This window comes from Odocoileus virginianus, chromosome 14, assembly GCF_023699985.2.
Source record: "Odocoileus virginianus isolate 20LAN1187 ecotype Illinois chromosome 14, Ovbor_1.2, whole genome shotgun sequence".
In the NCBI taxonomy this organism is placed as follows: Eukaryota; Metazoa; Chordata; class Mammalia; order Artiodactyla; family Cervidae; genus Odocoileus; species Odocoileus virginianus.
This window is the reverse complement of record NC_069687.1, coordinates 63,311,171-63,332,673: the sequence shown is the minus strand read 5'-3', so window position 1 is coordinate 63,332,673 and position 21,503 is coordinate 63,311,171. Positions and strand designations below refer to the sequence as shown.

The 21,503-nt window shown below is 48.5% G+C and overlaps 1 protein-coding gene, 1 long non-coding RNA gene and 1 other non-coding gene across 3 annotated transcripts; 1 reads left to right on the top strand and 2 right to left on the bottom strand.

Annotated features, from left to right (window-relative positions):
* Positions 1-4,168: 4,168 nt before the first annotated feature.
* LOC139038291 (uncharacterized) lies at positions 4,169-11,354 on the bottom strand. Its single transcript, XR_011491286.1, has 3 exons — positions 11,193-11,354; positions 10,873-10,910; positions 4,169-5,893 (listed from the first exon to the last, which is right to left on the bottom strand). It is a non-coding gene; the product is annotated as an uncharacterized lncRNA (long non-coding RNA).
* On the top strand, positions 8,608-8,747 carry LOC139038302 (small nucleolar RNA SNORA7). Its single transcript, XR_011491301.1, has one exon. It is a non-coding gene; the product is annotated as a small nucleolar RNA SNORA7 (small nucleolar RNA).
* A 2,938-nt stretch (positions 11,355-14,292) lies between the features above and the next one.
* Positions 14,293-17,428, bottom strand: DUSP1 (dual specificity phosphatase 1). Its single transcript, XM_020910144.2, has 4 exons — positions 16,793-17,428; positions 16,369-16,514; positions 15,782-16,001; positions 14,293-15,350 (listed from the first exon to the last, which is right to left on the bottom strand). The coding sequence occupies exons 1-4, from the start codon at positions 17,157-17,159 to the stop codon at positions 14,980-14,982; spliced, it is 1,104 nt and encodes a 367-aa protein (XP_020765803.2). The 5' UTR covers positions 17,160-17,428; the 3' UTR covers positions 14,293-14,979.
* Between the last annotated feature and the right edge of the window lie 4,075 nt (positions 17,429-21,503).

Sequence of the window (21,503 nt, the reverse complement as noted above, 5' to 3'; positions counted from 1 at the left end):
CTTCAGCAACAGTCCTTCCAATGAACATTCAGGATTGATTTCCTTTAGGATGGACTGGTTGGATCTCCTTGCATTCCAAGGGACTCTCAAGAGTCTTCTCCAACACCACAGTTCAAAAGCATCAATTCTTCAGCACTCAGCCTTCTTTACGGTCCGACTCTCACGTCCGTACATGAGCACTGGAAGAACCATGACTTTGACGAGACGGACCTTTGTTGGCAAAGTGATGTCTCTGTGCTCCCTGCTGTTTGTTGTTCAGTTGCCCAGTCGTGTCCGACCCTTCCTGACCCCATGGACAGCAGCACGCTGGGCCTCCGCAGCACCTCCGCAGACCAGACTGAGTCCATGGAAGGCACGGAAGGAGTTGGGCTTTATTCTGGGCGCTGTCTGTGCTGTTGCCCAGACCCCACCCTGGCCTGTCTGCCTTCTTTCTGGGAAGAAAGCGGAAGCAGCCCTCCATGGAGTGCAGGCCACATCCTCGTCCTGTAGAAAAGCAGAGGAAAGAGAGCTGCCTGCTAGGGTGTGACAAGCCCCAAGCGAAGGCCAAGGAAGGAAGTGGAATTCCATGCAGGCATCCCCACCCCATTCCTGCGCTGGCCTGGGCCAGGTCCTTGCCCCTCATTCCACCTCAGCTTCCATTGACAGGCAGTTTCAGACAACCTGTGGTCCTTCCCATTCGTGCATTCCTTCACTTCCCCAAGTGTTTCTTGAGTACCTGCTATATTCCAGACCTGGTCTAGGGCTGGGACCGCAACTGTGAAAGAGATTGAGAGGGGCCCTACCCAGCAAATGACGGGGGCTTACGGTGCAGATGGGGGGGCAAAAATAAACACTGTGACTCTAGACCAGAAGCCAGGCCCGGGCCTGCCTGGGGCTTCTCGCTGTCTGATAAGCGTTGGCTGAGTGGGCGCAGCCCTTGCCGGGAGTGGTCTGTAGTCAGGTAGCAAGGTGCGGGGGTGTGGGAGTGGAGGGAGGGGCCTCTGGAGTGAAGGTATTCAGGCAGGACCTCTCTGAGAAAGGGAGAAGCCAGCCTCACAAAGGAGAGTGCGTGGTGGTGTGTGTGAATGCATGAGTGTTTGTGAATGCATGTGAGTGTGAGTTTGTGTGTGAGAGCATATGTATCTGAGTGCGAATATAGCTGCGTGTTTGAGTCTGTGGGTGTGTGACTGCAGGTGAGTGTGGGGGGGTGTGAGTGTGGGTGTGTGTGTGTTGGGTGTGGGGGTTCGAGTTCCAGGTGGAGGGAAGGGTACAAATGTTCTGCAGTGGGAGAACACCATCTGTTTATTGAAGTAAATGACAGAAAGTAGAGGAGATTCCGTGAGAAAACTGAGGTGGTGTGGGGAGAGGTGCTATGCCAGTAGCAATATGTAGGGGGTGCTTGTCACCGGCCAGACACCATGCTACATAGGGACTCGTTTAGCCCCACAACTTGAGGGTTATTCCTGTTACTAATCCATTATACAGATGAAGAAACTTAGGCACCAAAAAGTTAAATAACTTCCCCACGATGACAGAGTTTGAACCCTGGCTTCAGGGAGCTCTCTTTTAACGGCTCTGCCAGGCACCAGGCTAATTGAGTCCATGGAAGCCAGGGAAAGAGCTGGGCTTTTATTCTGGGTGTGATTGGAAGTCACTGCAAGTTTCTAAGCAGAAGTATGACTTCAGGCGTTAGTCAGAATTAGGTTCAGGTGCAAGAAAAGTCCAGTATAATAGTGGCTTAAACAACAGGAATATAGAATAGAGTTTTCTCACACGCAAAAAACCCCACCAGATTCCAGAGAAAGAGAAGACAAACCACAGGCTGGGAGATAAAGGACTGTTATCCAAAATATACATACAAACATCTTAAAACTCAACAGTAAGGAAATAACCTGATTTTTTCTTTTCTTTTTTTTTTTTTTTATCGTGCTGCCTGGCATGTGGGATCTTAGTTCCCTGACCAGGGTTAGAACCTGGGCCCCCTCACAGTGGAGGTGCAGAATCCTAACCACTGAACCACCAGGGAACTCCCACAACCTGATTTTTTTTTTTATGGGCAAAAGATATGAACAGACAGCTTACCAAAGAAGATATAAGTATGGCAAATAAGCATATGGAAAGATACCCAACATATGTCACTAGGGAATCACGAGTTAAAACAAGATATCAAAATAACATACAAGGATATATTGTACAACACAGGGAATATAGTCAATATTTTAAAATAACCATAAATGGAGTATAACCTTTAAAAATTGTGATTCACTGTATTGTACACCTGTAACTTATGTAATACTGTATGTGAACCATACTTAATTAAAAACAAAAACAAAAATATCACTACACACCCATTAAAATGGCCAAAATCCAAAACACTAACAATACCAAATGCTGGCAAGGATGTGAAGCAACAGGAACTCTCATTCAGTGCTGTTGGGACGGCAATGGGCGCAGCCAGCTTGGAAGACACTTTGTCAGTTTGTTACAAAACTAAACATGCTCTTACCACACAGTCCCGCAGTCATTCTCCTTGTTACTTACCTAAAGAAGCTGAATGCTTATATCTATGAACCCAGAGCAGCTTTATTCATAATTATTTATAATATTTATTTATGAGTTATAAGTATGTATTCATAATGCCCAAACTTGGAAGCAACCAAAATGTCCTTGAGTAGACGAAAGGATAAGTGAATGGTCATACATCAGACAATGGAATATGATTCAGCTATTAAACCATGAAAAGACATGCAGAAAATTTAAATGTGTGTTGGTAAATGAAAGAAGTCAGTTTGAAAGAGCTACATACTGTATAATCATAAATGACATTGTTGTTACTGTTCAGTCGCTAAGTTGTGTCTGACTCTTTGAGACTCCATGGACTGTAACACACCAGGCTCCTCTGTCCTCCACTGTCTCCTGGTGCTGTGTGCTAAGTTGCTTCAGTTGTGTCCGACTCTTGGCAGCCCTATGGACCATAGCCTGCCAGGCTCCTCTGTTCAAGGGATTCTCTAGGCAAGAATACTGGAGTGGGCTGCCGTTTTCTTCTTCACTGGACCCCGTTTCATCAGAACCCTTCACTCTGATCCGTCCGTCTTGGGTGGCCCTGCGGGGCATGGCTCAGTGAGTTATGCAAGCCCCTTTGCCACAGCAAGGTTGTAATCCATGAAGGGGGAGTGACATTCTGGAAGAGACGCAGAGACAGTAAAAGGATTGGTGGTTTCCAAGGGTTCCAGGTAGGGGAAGGACTGCATAGGTGGAGCGCAGGATTTTTTCTTTGCTGTTGCATGTGGCATGAGGGGGTCTTAGTTCCCTGACCAGGGGTCAAACTAGTGCCCCCTGCAGTGGAAGCTTGGAGCCTTAACCACTGGACTGCCAAGGAAGTCCTGATCACAGGGTTTTTAAGGGACTGAAACTACTCTGTAAGATACTATGATGGTGGACACATGTCATTATATACTTATCCAAGCCTGTAGAATGTACAACGCCAAGAGTGATCCCTAATGTGAACTGTGGACATTGGGTAATGATGTATCATCATTGTAACAACGTCCTACTCTGGGGCTGTATGTTGACAGGCAGCAAGCCTGTATGCGGAAGAAGATACATGGGAACTCTCTGTGCTTCCCAATTTTCTCTGAATTTAAAACTGCTCTAAAAAATAAAATCTACTAAAAAAATTTTTAACTACTGATACAGACAAAATGGACTATGCTAAAAGAAAAAAAAAAAGCATCTGATTGAAAAAATGCAGACACTGCAGAAAGAATACTATATGATTCTATTTAGAGGAAACCCTAAGATTACAATTTTAATCTATGGTGACAAAATATATATCCTCAGATGGCTGGAGTAGGGATTGATTGGGCGGAGGCATGAGGGAATTTTTGATGATGGATATGCTTTAGATCTTGGATGTGTTAGTGGGTATTCTGTATACATTTGTTAAAATTCAAATATATATAAAATTATATAGATTTGTAAAAAAATCACTATACTGTAAGATTAAAATAGGTTTATTGAGATAAAATTTATCTCAATGAAATTAGAAAAAAGGAAGAAAAAAAAAAGCCCACGAGGGCTAATGATTTTGCTCTGCTCAGTGAGATCCTTTCTTACTTGCAAACTAACTAACTTACTTGCCAACCAAAGTTTTACAGATGCTTACAGAAGACACAGGACTGCTGGGTCAGAGAAAAGGGAGTTTATTTCTCACAGCACAGTGGGCAGCATGAGGTTCTTGTTTGTGTCGGGTCCTCTTACCACCCAAGTTCCACAGGACCAGTGCAGTAAGCCCAGATGGATGCTGTGGGTTTGTGTCAGAGCTGAGACACGCTGACTTTGGCAAATCATTATCTTCTAAGAGGCTGCTAAAAACTCTAGCCAGCATTTGTTCTGAAGAATAACATCTCTATTATCCTGTTCAAGGAACAAATCTGTTCTGTTCCAAAAGAAGACACTATCTTAGTTCCCTCAGGCTATTGGCCATTTAAAAATTCTCAATTAGATGTGACTCTGTATAAAAGGTGTCACAGAGGGTATAAAAATGCCATGGAGAATTATCTCCTGACAGTCCTCAGGGACCCAGACTCCTATCTTGCGGCTCTGCAAGATATTCATGCTCATTCCCAGTATGCTTCATGGTTTTAACTGGCTGTTAGTTAGATCAGTATTCCAGACAAGAAGTAGTAAAAGGGGAAGAAATGCAGTCTTTAAGGACAATCTTTAAGGATACTCTCTGGAAGCTGCACACACATTAGGCCTGACTTATTCAAACAGCTGCACCTAGGTAAGGAGAGACTGGCAAATGTAAGACGTAAGCCTGGCTAAAAATCTATCACTAGAGAAAAAAGGAACAACAGATACTAGTGGCCATTAGCCATCTCTGCCCTCGTCAGTTTAATCATGGTCTGTGAATTTACTGAAAACGCTGAGGATACAAGGATACATCAACCCACTTCCCAGGATCCCTGGGAGTGTGGGAACCTCATCAGTACTTCCCACCTTCCCCAATCTTAAAGAGTGATGGCAGGCCCCAGAGTGAGGGCAGGGCTCACCCTTGTCTTGCTTGGTGCAGTGGAAAGACCCTGCCAAACTCGGGCCTCGGACCAGACACTGAATTCAGCCCAACTTGTGACTCTAAGCGAATCCTCTACTTTTTCAGGCCCCTCTACTTTTTACTACCCTTTGTGACATGGCAATAATCATAAACCCTGATGACGAGGCTAGATGGGAGCATTAAATAAATCACATATGGAAAGCAATAGTCATAGGAGATGCTCAATAAATGAGAGTTCCCTTATCTTTCTTCTCTGACCCTGAGCTGTCATGGCTATATTGGACACTAGCTCTGGCCAGAGATATCAGAGATAAAGTTGTCCCTAGGATGAGCAATGGCCTGATTGGAACCTAGGTCTTGACTCTTCAAGGCTGCAGGGCCCTTCACACCAGAGAAGCAGATCATAGTACAATAACTGGGGTTGAATGCTGTGTCCTGTCACATTCAAAGTCAATGTGAATGGGAACCCAGATGGCTGACTCTGGGCCATGAGGGCAAGGGAGTCATAATCATATTATCTCATCTTCATGAAATACTGTACTCTCCGCAGTTTTTAGGTTCATGATGAGAAGAGCCTAACAAATTCATTCAATGAGAATACGGAGAGGAAGCTGGGGCCGGGGTCCCAGCTAGAGACTTTCAGTCTTCCTTCCCTGAGGGCCATGCCCTTGGCCTCACTCAGGGCCCCGCGGTGCCCACAATTTGAGATGCCCACTGTGTGGGGCACAGGGCTCTGGTCCATTTTGTGCAAGAACAGGACAGGTGCGGGGACTCTTGTGACAGCTCCTGGGAATTCACTTCTGGAACGAGCAGGTTCGGCCTGCGACAAGTCCTAGGTCCTTCTTCCTTCTATAAAATCTATTAAACAACAGTAAATTGGCTTCAGACCACACCTTATACCCCTGAGGACAGGCATCCTTTCTGTGCCATGTCTCCAGACTTCTAGGGCTCGAGGGTCATCCCCTGCAGAAAGCCTTTTCTTCTTCTTCTGCCCTCCACCCTCTCCTCCCTGCACCTCCCCACCTTCTTGTCTTTCCACACCTCACCACCAGCTCTCAGACCATTACACTAAGGTGCTGGGTCAGCCCATCAGTCTCTGCCACTTGCTGGGAGAAGCCAAGGTCAGGGACCGTGTCCTCTGCATTCCTGTGCGTCCAGTGGGGGGCCTGGCACCAGCCAGAACTCTAGCCTTTATGCCTGGATTGTGGGCTAAGGCACCTGTCTCAACCAGGACCATCTGCCTTAGACTTTCCAGTGTCACCACCATAAATACCAAACCCAAGTCTGAGTGGCACTGACATGCCCCACCTGCCACTGCATGGGACTCTATCAGGCCGGCAATATCCTAGAGTGAGGTCCCTCAAGATCCCCCAACATGCCTTCATTTCCCCAACCACTGCTTTCCCCGACTATAAGCCCAGCCTCACGTTGGGACAGAGAAACGAGAAAGGCGTGATCCTGCCCTCGGTGAAATCTGGTGAGAGTCGGATGTCCTCTCCCCCGCCTCCCCTCCTCCCCTCCGCTCCCTGCCGGCCTCCCTGCCTTCGCTCCTTCCATGTGCACTTATTGAGCAACAGACAGACAGCTGGACAGAGGAGGCATGCCGGGAAGGTGCTGCTGAGAGCTCCGTGGGGGAGAACCCCCAATAGTCACTTGAGACCTTGACAAGGGACATTTCCAGAAGACTCAGTATGGAGATCTAATCCTCTTATTAGATGAGAAGCTGTGAGTCATAACCCCCCAGGCCGTGCTACAGACTTCCCCATGAATCACCTACTGCCCCATCTCCGCATTAGAGGCACCCACCATGGGGAATTCTTCTTTGGATGGGAGGGAGGAAATGTGGGGAAAGTGTGGGAGGCTGGGGCTCAGGATGGAATCCCTGAGCAGCTCTCCCCACTGCTGTCCTGCCAGAGTCTCAGCCCCGATCCTGAGAACGAAGCCCCAGGGTGAGCCAGGACCCTCATGTTATTTCCTGATTACCAAGTGCTTTTATAAGGCTTTTCAGTTGCACACCACTGTTGTGTTACTGGAAATTCTCCAAGGGAAATTGCCTCATGTGGAAGGGAAAGAAGTCGGTTGAGCAGAAAAGAACCACTTCCCTCTAGCTTGAGCCCAAGACCCACCCAGAAGGAGAGGGGTTGTCTGGAGCCGTCCAAGTTCTTTCATTTATTCATCACATGTATTGACTGAGTGCCCACTACATGCCAGGCTCTGTTGTAATGGCAGAAGACCCCACAGTGAACAAGACAGACAAGATCCTTGCCCTCAAGGCTTTCCATTCTAGCAGGGAGATAGACCATACACAAAGAAGTCAGTGTTAGGTGGTAATAAGAGCTACATGGAGAAACAAAACAGAAAAAGGTACATGGGGTGGCTGTGGGGCAGGGTGGTTGCTAGTTTAAATGGAGCGGAGGTCAGAAAATGGCCCATTAAAGAGGTGAGCTGAAGGAAACTAGGGAGCCAGCCTTGCAGGGATCTCAAGGGAGGTCTGTTTGGAGGAAGGAAGAGAATGGGTCCCTGAAGCAAGAGTGAACTTCGTATATGCGAGGAAGATCAATGAGGCCACCTTGTCTTGAAGAGATAATTGAAAGGGAAGAGGAGAAGAAGATGTGGTCAGAGATGTATCAGCCAGACAAGTCATGTCAAGTCTTGAAGCCTTTGTAAAGACTTGGCCTTTTATTATGAAGGAGATGGGTGCCATGGAAGGGTTTTAAAAGTCTAACTCCTTTCCAGTATGACAGACCACATCATTCAGAACCACTCTACTGCTGAGGACTAGGAAAGTTGGATAAAGTATTTTTAACCTTTCAGATTGAAGACATTCAAGCACTAAAAGGGCAGTGAGGAATTGTGGGATCAACAGGCAAACCCTGAGGGATGAGAATAGGGTTTGGGTGCCTCTTTTCCCCAAAGGGTTACCTGCCGATTCTGAAATGGAAGGCTGAAAGGCTAACAATGTGAGCAGAGGTTTTAAAAGACTCATGGGTATAATGGGACAAATAGTAAAGTTGAGGGCATACCAGGAAGGAATCTGGTATATTCCTAGGCTTTCTTGTATATTACCCCAAAAAGTAATATGGGCTCAGGGGGCTTGGAACTTTCCCAAACTTTTAGTTGAAACTACTAAGAAACTGTTAATCACTCAGTCGTGTCTGACTCTTTTCCACCCCATGGACTGTAGCCCACCAGGCTCCACAGTCCATGGAATTCTCCAGGCAAGAACATTGGAGTGGGTTGCCATGCCCTCCTCCAGGGGATCTTCCTGACCCAGGGATTGAACCTGGGTCTCCTGCATTGCAAGTCAATTCTTTACTGTTTGAGGCAGCAGGGAAGCCCTGAAACTATTAAAGAATACAGCTTTAGAAGATGACTTCAGTCCTCACAGGTCTAAAGCCCAGGTTCAGTTCCTCTCAAGCCATCTCCCTCTGGTTGGGTTAAGGTATTCTCAGATTCCTAGGCCTCCACGCCACCTACAACAAAGTAAACTCTCTTGAAAAGAAAGTAACACTGCCTTAAATAATCTCCAAAATTTTTCATACACAGAGCCTGACAATCAAAAATAACCAGGCAACCTCCCAGGATGGCATCTGGAGAATGGCTTGTATTCTGCCAGCTTCGGAGTCAGGAGGGAAAGCAAGCCTGGCAAAGGTACCCATTCCATTCCCAGTTTGCTCAGTATCCGGTGAGTGGAAGACACTCTGCAACAAGAGAAAAAAGAAAAAAAAAAAAAAAGACAACCAGGCATATGCTGGAATAAAACACGATTTTACAAATACAAAAAATACGCAACACAAGAGAATCCATATAGTTATTAGCCACAGATGTTAAAATAGCTATGTTTTACATGTGAAAGTATCAAAGTGGAGGGTAACACTATCATCCAAGACTAATGAAAGACAACAAGCCACAGATTTGAAAAAAACTACAAATCATAAGCAAGGTAAATAGGAGGAAAACTACAGAGACATTGTAACAAAAACTGCTTGTAAACAGAGAGAGAGAGAGAGAAATCTGAAGCAACCAGAGAAAAAAAGACCAGTTACCCTCAGAGAGACAACCCTAAGTTAGTAAGCTGACTTCCCCAAAGACAACAAAATTCAAAAGATGAAGGAATATGCCTTCAAAATGGTTAAAGAAATAAGACTGAAATTAGAGTTCTTTGCCCCATGAAAACATTTTTCAATAACGAAAGTAAATTTTTTAAAATGTGTAGGGAAGCAAAAACTGAGTTTGTTATCGAAGACGTGTCCTGTGTACAGGCAACCCTGGGAGGATAGCTTCAGCCTCTGGTGGCAGACAGGAGCAGCGCAGAAATGGAGAGAACAGCCATGGGTAATGCAGGCAACTTCTGAGGGCGCCTGGACCAGAGAGCTGGTTTTGGAAGTGATGAGAAGCGGGTCTACTTTGAAAATTGTTTTGGCTTCAAGATGGACCTATTTCTTAATTTGCTGATGAATCAAACACATGCTATGAGAAAATGAGAGGAGTCAAGGCTGTCTCCAAAGTTTTTGACCTGAGCTCATGGAAGAATGAAGTTGCCAGTGACCAAGATGGGCAGAGCGAGGACAGCGCTGGTTTGGGGTAAATCAAAGGTTTGTTTTTGGAACTGCCAAATTTGGAAGTCTCCTTGACAAGGAAATGGCTATGTCAAGGAGGTTGTTGGAGTCTGCAGTTAGGAGAGAGGTCCGGGCTAAAGATTAAAATTTGTTTCCTTTTTAAAATTTTTCCTGTATGATGATGGAGGTGGGGGTGGTAGTGTTGATAATAGTTACGGTTAAAATGATTAGCACTTATTGTTTATTGTGTGTTGAGTACTGTGCAAAATATTTTATATACATTATTTCATTTAATATTAACAACTACCATGTAAAGCAAATACTTTCATGACTCCCTTTTTAAAGATATGAAAACTCAGACTTTGAGTGGAGAAGTAATCCAAGCTCATACAGCTATTAGTTGTTCAGGCATATGAAACAAAGTCTCAGATTTGGGGGATATTATCAAACATCTACTGAGCACTTTCTAGGGGATGGTCTCTCACTCCATTATTCAAAAGACATGTATAAGTACCTGCTGCTGCCTAACCCTTAGAATAAGTCCTGGGGCCCAGACATGGGGCAAGACAACTCACTTCTCCCTATTTTCCTGCACCAGGACACTCTAGGGAAGGGTTGTTATTGTTTAGTCGCTAAGTCATGTCCGATTCTTTACAACCCTATAGACTGTAGCTCTCCAGGCTCCTCTGTCCATGGGATTCTCCAGGCAAGAATACTGGAGTGGGCTGCCATTTCCCTGGGGAAGGCTGCTGCCGGGCAAGTGACAGAATGGGGCCAGAATGGGAACTAGCTGTCACCACAGCACAGTGAGCCTTTCCTAAGCCTCTCTGATGAGCCCAGATGTGACCACCTTTCACTTAAGCCTTAAAAAGCCTTTGAAGGTCAGAGGTTATTGGCCATATTACAGATGGGGAAACTGAGGCTTAAAGAGTTTGGTAACTTACCCACAGTAAGTAAGTCACAAAACTAACAAGTGGCAGAAGCAGGTCTTGAACTTAGGTCTAGCTGACTCCAAGTCAAGTGCTTTATCTACTGTCCACAAAAATCTGTCTCAAACCTCAGGTCTTTACTGCCCTCCTGGCTTGGAATCCTCTTCCCAGCTTACCTCTCAAATAGGTTGTATCACTCAGGTCTTAGGTTCACCAGTCACCCCATCAGAGAGGCCTCCCTGATCAGCAAAATCCAAGGGATCCCCTCTTAATATCTGACCTTCAGAGCCTTCATCCTTATCTTATGTCTTAATTATTTATACACCCCAACACCACCATTGTTAGCTACCTGAGAGCAGGAACTTTAGCACCAAAGCATCCCTGGGCCTGTAGAGAGTCAATAAATATTTGTTGAATAAATGAATAAAAAAAAAATGAATGAACAAAGGAACGAATGGACTAGCTTAACCTGAAAAGCCACAGTCAAAAAGAAGGTGATTCTACCTGTTTCCCCTGACGGGCACAGCTGTGTGCGTCGTGGTGCTACCCACCCTTTGTTTGGAAGATGAAGACACCTCCGGAGCCCATAAAGGGGAGCCGAGGCTCTTCTCCAACTAGCTCGCCCTGCACAGCCCCAGGAAAGTCCCCACAAGTGGGCAGCCCTCCCACCTGCTCCTCAGAATGCAACCTGCGGAGAAAAACAGCCCCGGGCGACCTGGATCCACCCGGCGAGGTGTGGGAAACCTGAGCCGGGGCTGGCGCTGGGCGGGGCCACCCCACACGGCCTCGGCTTTGTTTGCCTCTGTGTATGGCAACCAGAAACCACCGAGCCAGCAGTTCTCGGAGGCCACCTCCCGCCACCACCCCCCACCCCTTTATTTTAATCTCCTAAACTGATTTGTCAGCAGCAGGAAGTGACATGACAGCTTTCCTCACAAAAGGGAAACTCCTCCGCGTTTCCATGGGGATGGAGGCTACTGTGTGATCACAGATTTATATAATCTTAAAGGTATACACACCATGATGTCATCTGCCTGGAGCCAGGGGAGGGAGGGAGGGAAATGGAGGCCGGAGGCTCCAAGTCTAAAAGCAAATTAGCTGCGATTTGCAAAATTCCAAAGAGAGGAGAGGATGCGGTGGAAGCATCTGGGGTTGGTAGTCTCCTAATGGAATAATGGATGCCTGGAAACCACAGGAAAGCATAAAGTATGCACTGATGCATATTCTACGTCCTAGAATTAGAGGGCTGGGAGGAAGCTTACCCATTAGATCCAGTGCAAACTGGTCATTTTCTGGGTGGGAAAACTGGGCCCCAAGAACCGCTAGTGGTCATCAGGAGAGGAGAAAGGAATCTGACGTTTTTTCTGGGGCCCACAACCTGCCAGGCACTTCTACATTCAAGAGCCTATCTCTCCCTCCCAGGTGAAGTCCAATAGCTTTTATTTATCTTCATTTTACAGATGAGGAAAGTGAGGCCCAAGGGGATAAATGGTTTTTCCACCTCAGTATCATGGGGTAAAACTATGGTGATGCCTGGTTGGCTATAAAGCTCATCTTCCTCACTCCCGTGAGCTGTGTTTTGGACTGAACTGGAGCTTCCTTCCCTAGTCTTTTTACACCCACGTTCCCATTTCTGCAAGGCCGTTTACTTGCTGGATGACCTTGAGCTACCATCAGAGGGCTGTCACTTCACCTCTCTGAGCCTCTATTTCCGCCTCTGTAAAGTGGATTTTGCTTTAAAGGTTAAATTCAATCCTATGGAAAGCAGTTAGTACAGTGGCTGGCACAGGGCACCAGTTCTAAAACTGACAGCTGTTATTATATTATCAGTATTAAATGATTGAGTTGTCCCCATGTCAGTCTCCCAGCTGAGAAACATTTTAATAGCTTAAGCATCTTTCTTCTCATCTTAGGTAATTTTTATCTTGACTTCCCTGGTGGCTCAGACCGTAAAGCATCTGCCTACAATGCAGGAGACCCGGATTCAATCCCTGGGTTGGGAAGACCTCCTGGAGAAGGAAATGGCAACACAATCCAGTATTCTTGCCTGGAAAATCCCATGGACAGAGGAGCCTGGTGGGCTACAGTCCTTGGGGTCGCAGAGTCGGACATGAACTGAGCGACTTCACTTCACGTCACTTCATCCTTCCTAATAAAAGCAGTCTCAGGCCCAAAGTGACATTTTCTGGAGGGCCTGAAGACCAGGGACTGAACACACAGGGAGGAGGGCTTATTACAATGCTGGCTGTTCTGGCTGGGGGGAGGTTAAGTAGCTTACACTGGGATAAGTGAGTGAATTGTTTTCACTGACGGCTCCCTTAGGCAGCCACTGTATTTTTCCACTGTGTGGATCATACTTGAGATTAATTCTGGTTCAGCCGGTGCCTGCCAAGCAGAAAGTGATGGCTCAAGCCCACAGCGATGCCAGCCGTGGCATCTGCCATGGACTTGAAGTCGCTGGTATGTTTCCATGAAGGGAGATATTTGCAACAGTAAATTTCTAGGGTTTGATAAAAAAACAAAATAAAGCTGGATATGGTTTGTTTTGAAAGGCGTGAACACACTTGTAATCGGAAGCCCAGCCGAGGAAATGAACTTGCCGGCCCAGGGTAAGTTCTCAGAACAGGGAACACAGGAATCTTTCAGGCCCTGGGAGTCAAGTGGTACATGGTGAACCGGTGGAGAAAGGTCAAGGACACTGATTCTGCGTCAAGGCCTTGAACAATGGGGCTGGACCAAGACCACTATTCTGGGCACCCCTGGAAAACTAAAGTAAGCTGTTTGCTTTCTGGCTTCCTACAGTACTTTATCCAGAAACAAAGGAATGCAGGGGCTAAGGGGCCAGCAGTCCATAAGCTTAGCTGTTGTTTAATTCAACATTAAAGACTGGGCGACAGGTTGGTAGTCAATTACACCTTCTCTGTCTCAGGCTGTTTGGCAAGATAGTGAAAATCCAGAATATTGCCCTAGAGCAAGTCAGATTTAATTGTCTATCTTCTTCAACAAAATTATGAAATCAGAGCAGCAAGTGACTTGAAGGAGGCAGCCACCAGAAATGCTGGGTACAGGTGCAGAGATGCCCAGGAACAGGTCAGGCTGGGGTGGGGCTTCAGGTGACTTGTCTGCATTGTATTGGCTTATTGTGCTTGGTATTTCTTTCACAATTAATCAAGGTCTTTTCAAAAGAAAAAGAGCGCGTGAGAAGCAAGTGATAAAATAAAAAGGCCATAAAATTAGGAAACAAAACAGAAATGGGGCCCAATTCCCCCAATCATGTTACTTAGCTATGCTGGGTCTCTATCATTTGCTGAGTTGTTCTGGGGTAAGCACAGCCTACCTTGCACATAGTAGAAACACACTTGTGGCAAATGTACTGGGAAACTCTTTACCTCTTTAGTAGAGATCAGAGGAGGGAGGGAGGCTTTTTAAGATTATCCTGGAGGAAGGTATTAAATGAAAAAAGCAACCAAGCAAATGACCACTCATTCCTAGCTTTGGCTCTGGGTACACTTGGGTTCCCTGTGTGACATGTTGGGAAAAACATAGGCAGACACTTGAATTCAATACCAAGAGCTTAGTTCTAGTACTTTTTTAAAATAATTGATCACATTTCTCTACCACCCTGGCAACCCAGCCATCTCTTGGGACTGAGGGGCCACCAAGGAGTATGGGATCAGATGCCAAAACACATTCTGAAGGACCTTGTTTTCCCCTATTTCAGTGATGGGAAAGGAATCAGAGGGACTGACCAAGAAATAAAGCATCGAGATTTCAATAGAAATGCCATAATTTATTCTGTTGTATAAAAAAGTCATCCTTATGTAACAAAATGTCTTCTTAGAAGAAGATATATATTATTTCAGGTCATAAATAATCAGCAAACATACAACTGTTGGCAACTTAAAAAACAAAACAAAACCAACACTGGTGCTTTCCATCAGTGCTGAAAACAAACCTGCTTAGGATATATTTACAGGATATTACAGTACTCAAACACAAAAACTGAGGTATTTGGTTCTTCTAGGAGTAGACACTGACATTTGTGGAGGTGGACCGCCTACACAAAAATAAATAAAACAAGGTATATTCTCATATGTATATGTGTTGTCGGGAATGGTAATACTGGTAGGTATGTCAAGCATGAAAAGTGTCTTCAGAAAACAGGGACAAGCAAAAAGAAATTGGCTCTCACACTTGAGTCCTCTCTCTTCTGCCCCTTTCTGTCCGAGGGACTTGATGTACCCACTGTATGTTGGTCCCGAAATGTGCTGAGTTCAGCAAACATCTTGGCGCGAAGTCATCATTACAACTGCTCAGGAACCCAGTGGAACTTGGGTGAAATTAAATAAATAAGGACCAGCCCTCACGAGCCCCCTTCCCTGGAGTTATTGCATTTCCACTTTTCAGAAGGAGCCTGGAATCCTGGTGGGTTGTGAAGATCACCTCCCGTGGCTTTTCAGCAGCTGGGAGAGGTCGTGATGGGGCTCTGAAGGTAGCTCAATGCACTGTTCGTGGGGTGGACCGGAATGGAGACTGGGAAGTTGAAGACGGTGGTGGTAGAGGCGCTGCAGTCAAGCACAGCCATGGCGGGGCTCCCCGCCTCTGCCGAGCAGTGGGGGGCCAGGACCTGGGACTCAAACTGCAGCAGCTGGCCCATGAAGCTGAAGTTGGGGGAGATGATGCTTCTCCTCTGCTTCACAAACTCAAAGGCCTCATCTAGCTTGACTCGATTAGTCCTCATGAGGTAAGCGAGGCAGATGGTGGCCGATCGGGAAATGCCCGCCTGGCAGTGCACAAACACCCTTCCACCAGCATTCTTGATGGAGTCTGGAAAACAAAGGGCAGCTGGTTATTTGAGAGCCCAGGAGAATGACCCCAACCAACCCCAGGTGTCTAAGAAATGTCACATGTGTCCTGTCCAGGATGGTCAATATCACCTCATGTCATCACAGACATACTGTTTGTGAAGGCAATGTGGGCACAGTGGATTTAAAAAGCCAGGGATTTAAACCCAAGCAAGGCATCGCCACTAAGCAGATTGATATTGGACAGATCAATTCAACCTTCTGAGATTCAGTTTGCTAATTTATAAAGTGGGACATCGAACCTGTACTTTGCTGGGACACTGCCCGTGCCAGACTGATTTTCATGTCTAGAGGAAAGCTTAAAACTATGTCGCTCAAGTTCTTGCCATAGAGTTGTCTCAGTCGCTAAAACAGAAGGAGTGTGGCAAAGACCCAGGCATCTGTTCCATTTACCTATGAAATCAATTGCCTCATTGAACCAGGAGCTGATGTCCGCCTTGTGGTTGTCCTCCACGGGGATGCTCTTGTACTGGTAGTGACCCTCGAAATGGTTGGGACAGTTCGCAGAGACGTTGATCAAGGCAGTGATGCCCAAGGCATCCAGCATGTCCTTGCGGGAAGCATGATAGGCGCTGCCCAGGTACAGAAAAGGCAGGATCTCCACTGGGCCACCCTGAAATCCAGAAACATCCAACGCTGGTCAAGCTTTGTTCAACGTCAATGGTGGTGCCCACATCCACAAAACCTCCCTGCTGGACAAGCTAGTTTCAATACTGGGTGAACCTCACAGCACTGTTGTTAACAGTGTAAATAAATAGGGGACGAAACCCATTTGCCTAGGCAGGGCCAACAAGCTAATTTCTGTAGTGCCAACAATTAAGAGGCTCGGCTCCATCATACAATTTAACTATGGGATAAATAAAATCCCCCTGTGTCCCGTTATAAATAAAGCTGCATGTCACTTTCTATATTTTCACTAGCGCAGCTCTGCCACCTTTGCCAGTTGTTCCTTCTCCCCTCCGGCACAGCCCCCTACTAACCTGATCGTAGAGTGGGGTGCTGCAGGAACTGCACCCCGATTCGGCGCTGTCAGGGACACTAGTACTCAGGGGAAGGCTGAGCCCCATGGGGGTCGACTGTTTGCTGCACAGCTCCGGGTAGGAAGCAGAGAAAGCTTCATATCCTCCTGGGAACACAAAGAGACACATTTTTTTTCCCATTAGTACCGCTGAGACAGGGTACCTTCATACAACTTCCCCATCCACCAGGGCTGGAAGTTTAGCCCGGGGAGGCCCAGGCGAGTCTTTGTTCCTAGAGCCAAACAAAGCCAACAAGTTCCCACAATGCGACTCAGGCGCCCAAGCGCTCCAGGTGGATTAGCCCCCCCGGAGCTGAGAACCAGAGGTCCCCAAACTAGGCGGCGGAGGGCGTGCGGCCCGCCCCCGAGCGTCCCCGAAGGCGTACCTTTGAGCAAAAAGATTTGCGCGCCTCGCGCCTCTCGGCAGAGCGCTCCAGCGGCCAGGGCCAGGGTGCCGTCGCGCTTGGCGCAGTCCAGCGCGGCGCTGCGCTCGTCCAGCAGCACCACGGCGTGGTAGGCGCCGGCCAGCAGGCGGCCGCGCAGCTCGGTGTTGGGCACGATGTGCTCCAGACCCATGGCACCCTTGGCCCGCCGACGCACGATGGTGCTGAAGCGCACGTTGACCGAGCCGGCGATGTGGCCGGCGTTGAAAGCGAAGAAGGAGCGACAGTCCAACAGCAGGCACTGCGCCGCGCGCTCCCTCAGCAGCGTCCGGAGGCCTCCGGCGTCCAGGGAGACCACTTCCATGACCATGGCCGGCCCCAGCGCCCCCAGCGTGCAAGTCGTCCTGTGTTCTTTGTCCCGGGAAGCGAACAGCAGGGCGACGGCTTTCGAGGAAAAGCCCGACCCCTGTTTTCTTTGCGCCAAACCCAAACTGCCTTTGGACCGAGCGAGGGGTCGTTGGGTGGGACTCTCGACCGCCTCGGCTTCCTTGTTGCTCTCCGACGGCCCTTCCACTCGCGCTTCACCCGGAGCCCCGAAGTCTTTCGCAGCGAGTCCGACCCGGTGGAGAGCGTTTATATCGAGGCTCTGCGCAAGCAGGCGGGGCGGGGCGGGGCGGGGCGGGGAGGGGCGGGGCGCGCGCGCGCTGTTGGGGAGGGGATTGTTTGTTTGAATGACGGTCACGTGACTGGTATGGTGACGTCACCGCCCTGCCCGGTTTGGCGCCGGAGCAGCCAAAGGCGAAGACGTCAGCGGCCTCCGAGTGGGGTCCGCTGGCTAAGCTCTGGTTCGGGCTCTGGGCCCCGCCCGGCCGTCCGGCCTGCGCCTGGCGCGTCCCTGGGGACCTGGTCCGCGCCGCTCTCCGGGCCCAGCGGGGAGGGGAGAGGGTGGACGCTCTGCCAGCCGAGGGCTGACTCCCGTGACCAGGCTGCGTGCCACCGGCCCCTGCCTCCCCTCCTCCCCCTCCACCGCGCTGCTTCCCGGCGTCCGCTCCTCCGGCGACCCTTGCCGAAAGGGGTTTCCTTTGTTACTGCATACACATGCGCCCCTTTTTCTCATTTCCTCGTACCCAGCAGGCGAGGAAACACGGGTTCCCGAGGAGAAGCGATTTATTATACTTGCCCAGTATCGCACTGCCGGGGGTGAGGGGACCGAGAGGAGACTGAAATGAGGGTCGGAGAAGAACTGAGTTTGTCCAGCCGAGAACAACCGGGGTACGTTGGGGTGGAGGTGTTCCGGGAAACGCATTCCTGTTCCCCAGGCTTTCCTGCTGCTTTAAAATGTACATTTAACAAGTAAAATGCCGTCCAACCAAACTCCAAGCAGAAAAATGTCGATCCTAGTCCTTTGGTCCTTACGTGGTTGCGAGCCTAGGAAGGCGGGTCAGGAATCTGAATTGAGGGTGGGGGTCGCGAGGTGCGGTTGTGGATTGCAGGCTTTCGGCGTTTAAGTGAGGCGACCCCCCAGTGCGGGTCGACAGCGCCCCCCAGGGGCCGCCAGACACGTTTCTGGTCACGTTTACTTAAGACTGAGCGGCTTCATCTCTTTGTGGTGGTTTTTTCAGACTCTGTGCGACCTCATGGACTGTAGCGCACCAGACTTCTCTGTCCACGGGATTTCCCAGGCGAGAATACTGGAGTGGGTTGCCAGTCCCTTCCCCTGGGGATTTTCCTTTAGTCCCTAAATATGTACTGATTAAGCGCCTACTAAGCGCTGGGCTGGGGCCTGCAACTGGGAACAGGAGCCCGGTCCAGCCCTGAGGCCCTGGTTCTTGCCATTAACGTGAGCTGGTCTCAAAATACAATCCTACAGCGCTTTAAGAGGACTTACAGGACCTGGACAAATGTTTGGGGAGACCCCATGCGGTCACCCTCATCGTGGGCTCTAGTGAAGCCCTCCGACCTCCCCACCCACGGTGGCTCGGAAGCGCTAGGTACACAAACATAAATATTGCGCCATTAGGCTAGGGTGCTGACTCAGGAACATTCTGTGGTTTCTTCCCCTCTCCTCTAGGAGAGCGGGGGATTTCACTGCAACCCTGTGTCGTTGATCTGCTGATTGTATCAGCAGAGGCAACTTCTGCATTTGCCTTGCTTAGTTTCTGTGTCCTCACATGCTGAGGCTTTCTGCCTAAATTCTAAAAAACTAAAAGGCCAAGTGCTTTTTTAAAAACAGCATTTTCGGCCTTTAGGTGAACACTGGCTGAGTACAGTAAAGAGGCCCTTAGGTAATGGCAACACCCGCCCTGTATCTTTAAAAAAAAAAAAAAGAAAGTATTTGTTTGTACTACTTATTCAGCTGAGGAACTCAACATATTTTATGCATTGAATCATGAAATGTTACAGCTGCTGACTTTTCACAGCATACCAACTTGATCTGTCCCAAGTTTTGTGTGTGTGTGTGTGTGTGTGTGTGTTTATACCAAGAGCAGTTTTTAATACCTACACATTTTCTAAAAAGCACACTTTTTTTGTACAAATATTAGAGCAGTAAGTGGCAGTGTGGCCGTACAGTCGGGTGTCAGCTGAGCTCTGCAAGGTTGTCCCCTCTAGCCTGTCTAGAAAGAGCAGAGCTTGAACCCCATGCTGCATTTTGCTTCTGGGTGATCCTAGCTGAATCTCTTCCCCTAATGAGCCTCTAAACTGACATCTGAACAATTGTCTTACAACTGCCTTCTTTGTGAATGATTTGAGGCCCAAGTTAGAGATGACAGGCCCTACCCATCCCTTCTTGTTATGATTCACTACATCTTTTGGTTTTCCCCTTCCCAGAAGAGCGCTTCTTATATAATCATGCCATTTTGTGTTTCAGCATTTGGCACGAGAGCCTGGGGAGGTCACCACAGGATGCCGGTAGGTGTGATTGGTACAGAGGTCCCTCCTTGCGACCAATCAACACACAATGGCTCAGGTTAGGGAGTCTGGTGGTAAAGATGCAGCCACCTAGGCCCTCAGTTCAGGCCGTAGAGGTGCTACTTCTGGTTGGAGATGGAGCCAGAGAGGCCCAACATAATCTGGTCTGTGTTGACTGCAGAGGCAGAAGGGACTGCAATTGTGGTCTTGGTAGGCAGAGGAGCATGAACGAGCAGCAAGGGGCTTTGACTCAGGGGAGAGAACCTGATCTCTCCCACCTGGGCTCTTCCTGATTCTAGATGTGCCCAGGATAAACCTGGAGGCACCGTTAATGTGCAGCTGAACAGTGAAAAGTGACTTTTCCTCTTGTGTCCCGACTCCCTCCTTCCTGTGATGGAGGTAAGGACATAGGGGCTGTGGGGAGACTGTGTATCCAGGATTGATGTTATACTACAATCCCTGTCCAAATCCTGCCCTCAGAGTTGACTCTGGACCTGTTCTGAGGTCACTGGAGAAGAAAAAGTGGTGTTCCCACAGATGCTAGTCAGAAAGTAGCCCCAGCTCACTGTCTGCTCTGTGACATTGGCAGGCAGGTGGCTTAACGTTTCTGAGCCTCCGTTTCCCCATTTGTAAACTGGGAGCACTACCCAGTCCGAGATGGCAGACTAACGTCTCAGAATAACTGTCTTCTAGCTCAGCTGGTTAAGAATCCGCCTGCAATGCAGGAGACCCTGGGTTGATTCCTGGGTCGGGAAGATCTCCTGGAGAAGGGATGGGCTCCCCACTCCAGTATTTCTTGGGCTTCCCTAGTGGCTCAGAGAGTAGAGAATTCACTTGCAGTGCAGAAGACATGGGTTCAATCCCTGGGTTGGGAAGATCCCCTGGAGGAGGAGGTGGCAACCCACTTCAGTATTTTTGCCTGGAGAATCCCCATGGAGAGAGGAGCCTGGTGGGCTACAGTCCATGGGGTCACAGAGAGTCAGCTGAGCAACTAAGCACAGCAGGACCCAACACAGGGGGTCGGGAGGCCCCTTATTTTATAGGACAGAGAGGGGGAGGAGGTGAGGAAGTAAAGACCGTCATCCTGCAAACATCTGGAATGGCCAACCTCAGGGAGGGAATGTGTTAATCTCTTCAAGCAGAGGGGCAGTGTTCCCTGAGGCAGGTCTTTATATATGATTATAATAAAAAAAGAAATGAAAAACAAAGGTTAAAGTAAAAGAAACAGATCCATCAAGGAGTCAGAATTGGCTCTTAGGGGTACTATCCATCTAGGGCCTGCTGTGGGTCCCATCTGGAGGGGGTGCTCTCAAGAGGGGGTGCTCTCAAGAGAGGGTGCTGGCTCCCACCATTCATGTTCTCTTCTGGGATCCATAGCCCTTGTATGTCTCCCTTGTGCTGTGTGGCAGGCAGCTCTTGCCTTTGCTTAGTCCCCTTCATAACTCCCTCTATCCCGGGAAATCCCACCACTGGGCCCCATTCCTTCATCTGGCCCTGCCCCCACTGCTGTCGCTGATTCTCTCATTGCTTTCTAGGCAAACCCCTGGATGCGTTTCTCATGCTTTCCCACCCCCACACCTTTGCTCACACTGCCCCCTTCCCACGCCATGATGCTGCCCTTGGGGCTCCAAATCCCAGAGTGCCATCCCCAGGAAGCCTTCTTTGGTTTCTCCGACTTCTGCCCTAGGGCTCCCCTCGTAGCTCAGTTGGTAAAGAATCTGCCTGCAGTGCAGGAGGCACGAGTTTGTTTCCTGGGCCCTGAGTCTGGAAGATTCCCTGGAGATGGAAATGGCAACCCACTCCA

Excerpts from the sequence above, each read along its gene's own strand:
- DUSP1 (XM_020910144.2), bottom strand. The coding sequence starts at position 17,159 with ATGGTCATGGAAGTGGTCTCCCTGGACGCCGGAGGCCTCCGGACGCTG. Across the intron at positions 16,002-16,368 it reads GCACCCCACTCTACGATCAG|GGTGGCCCAGTGGAGATCCT; the intron begins GTTAGTAGGGGG and ends TCTGGATTTCAG. Across the intron at positions 15,351-15,781 it reads TGAGGCAATTGATTTCATAG|ACTCCATCAAGAATGCTGGT; the intron begins GTAAATGGAACA and ends TTTGTTTTCCAG.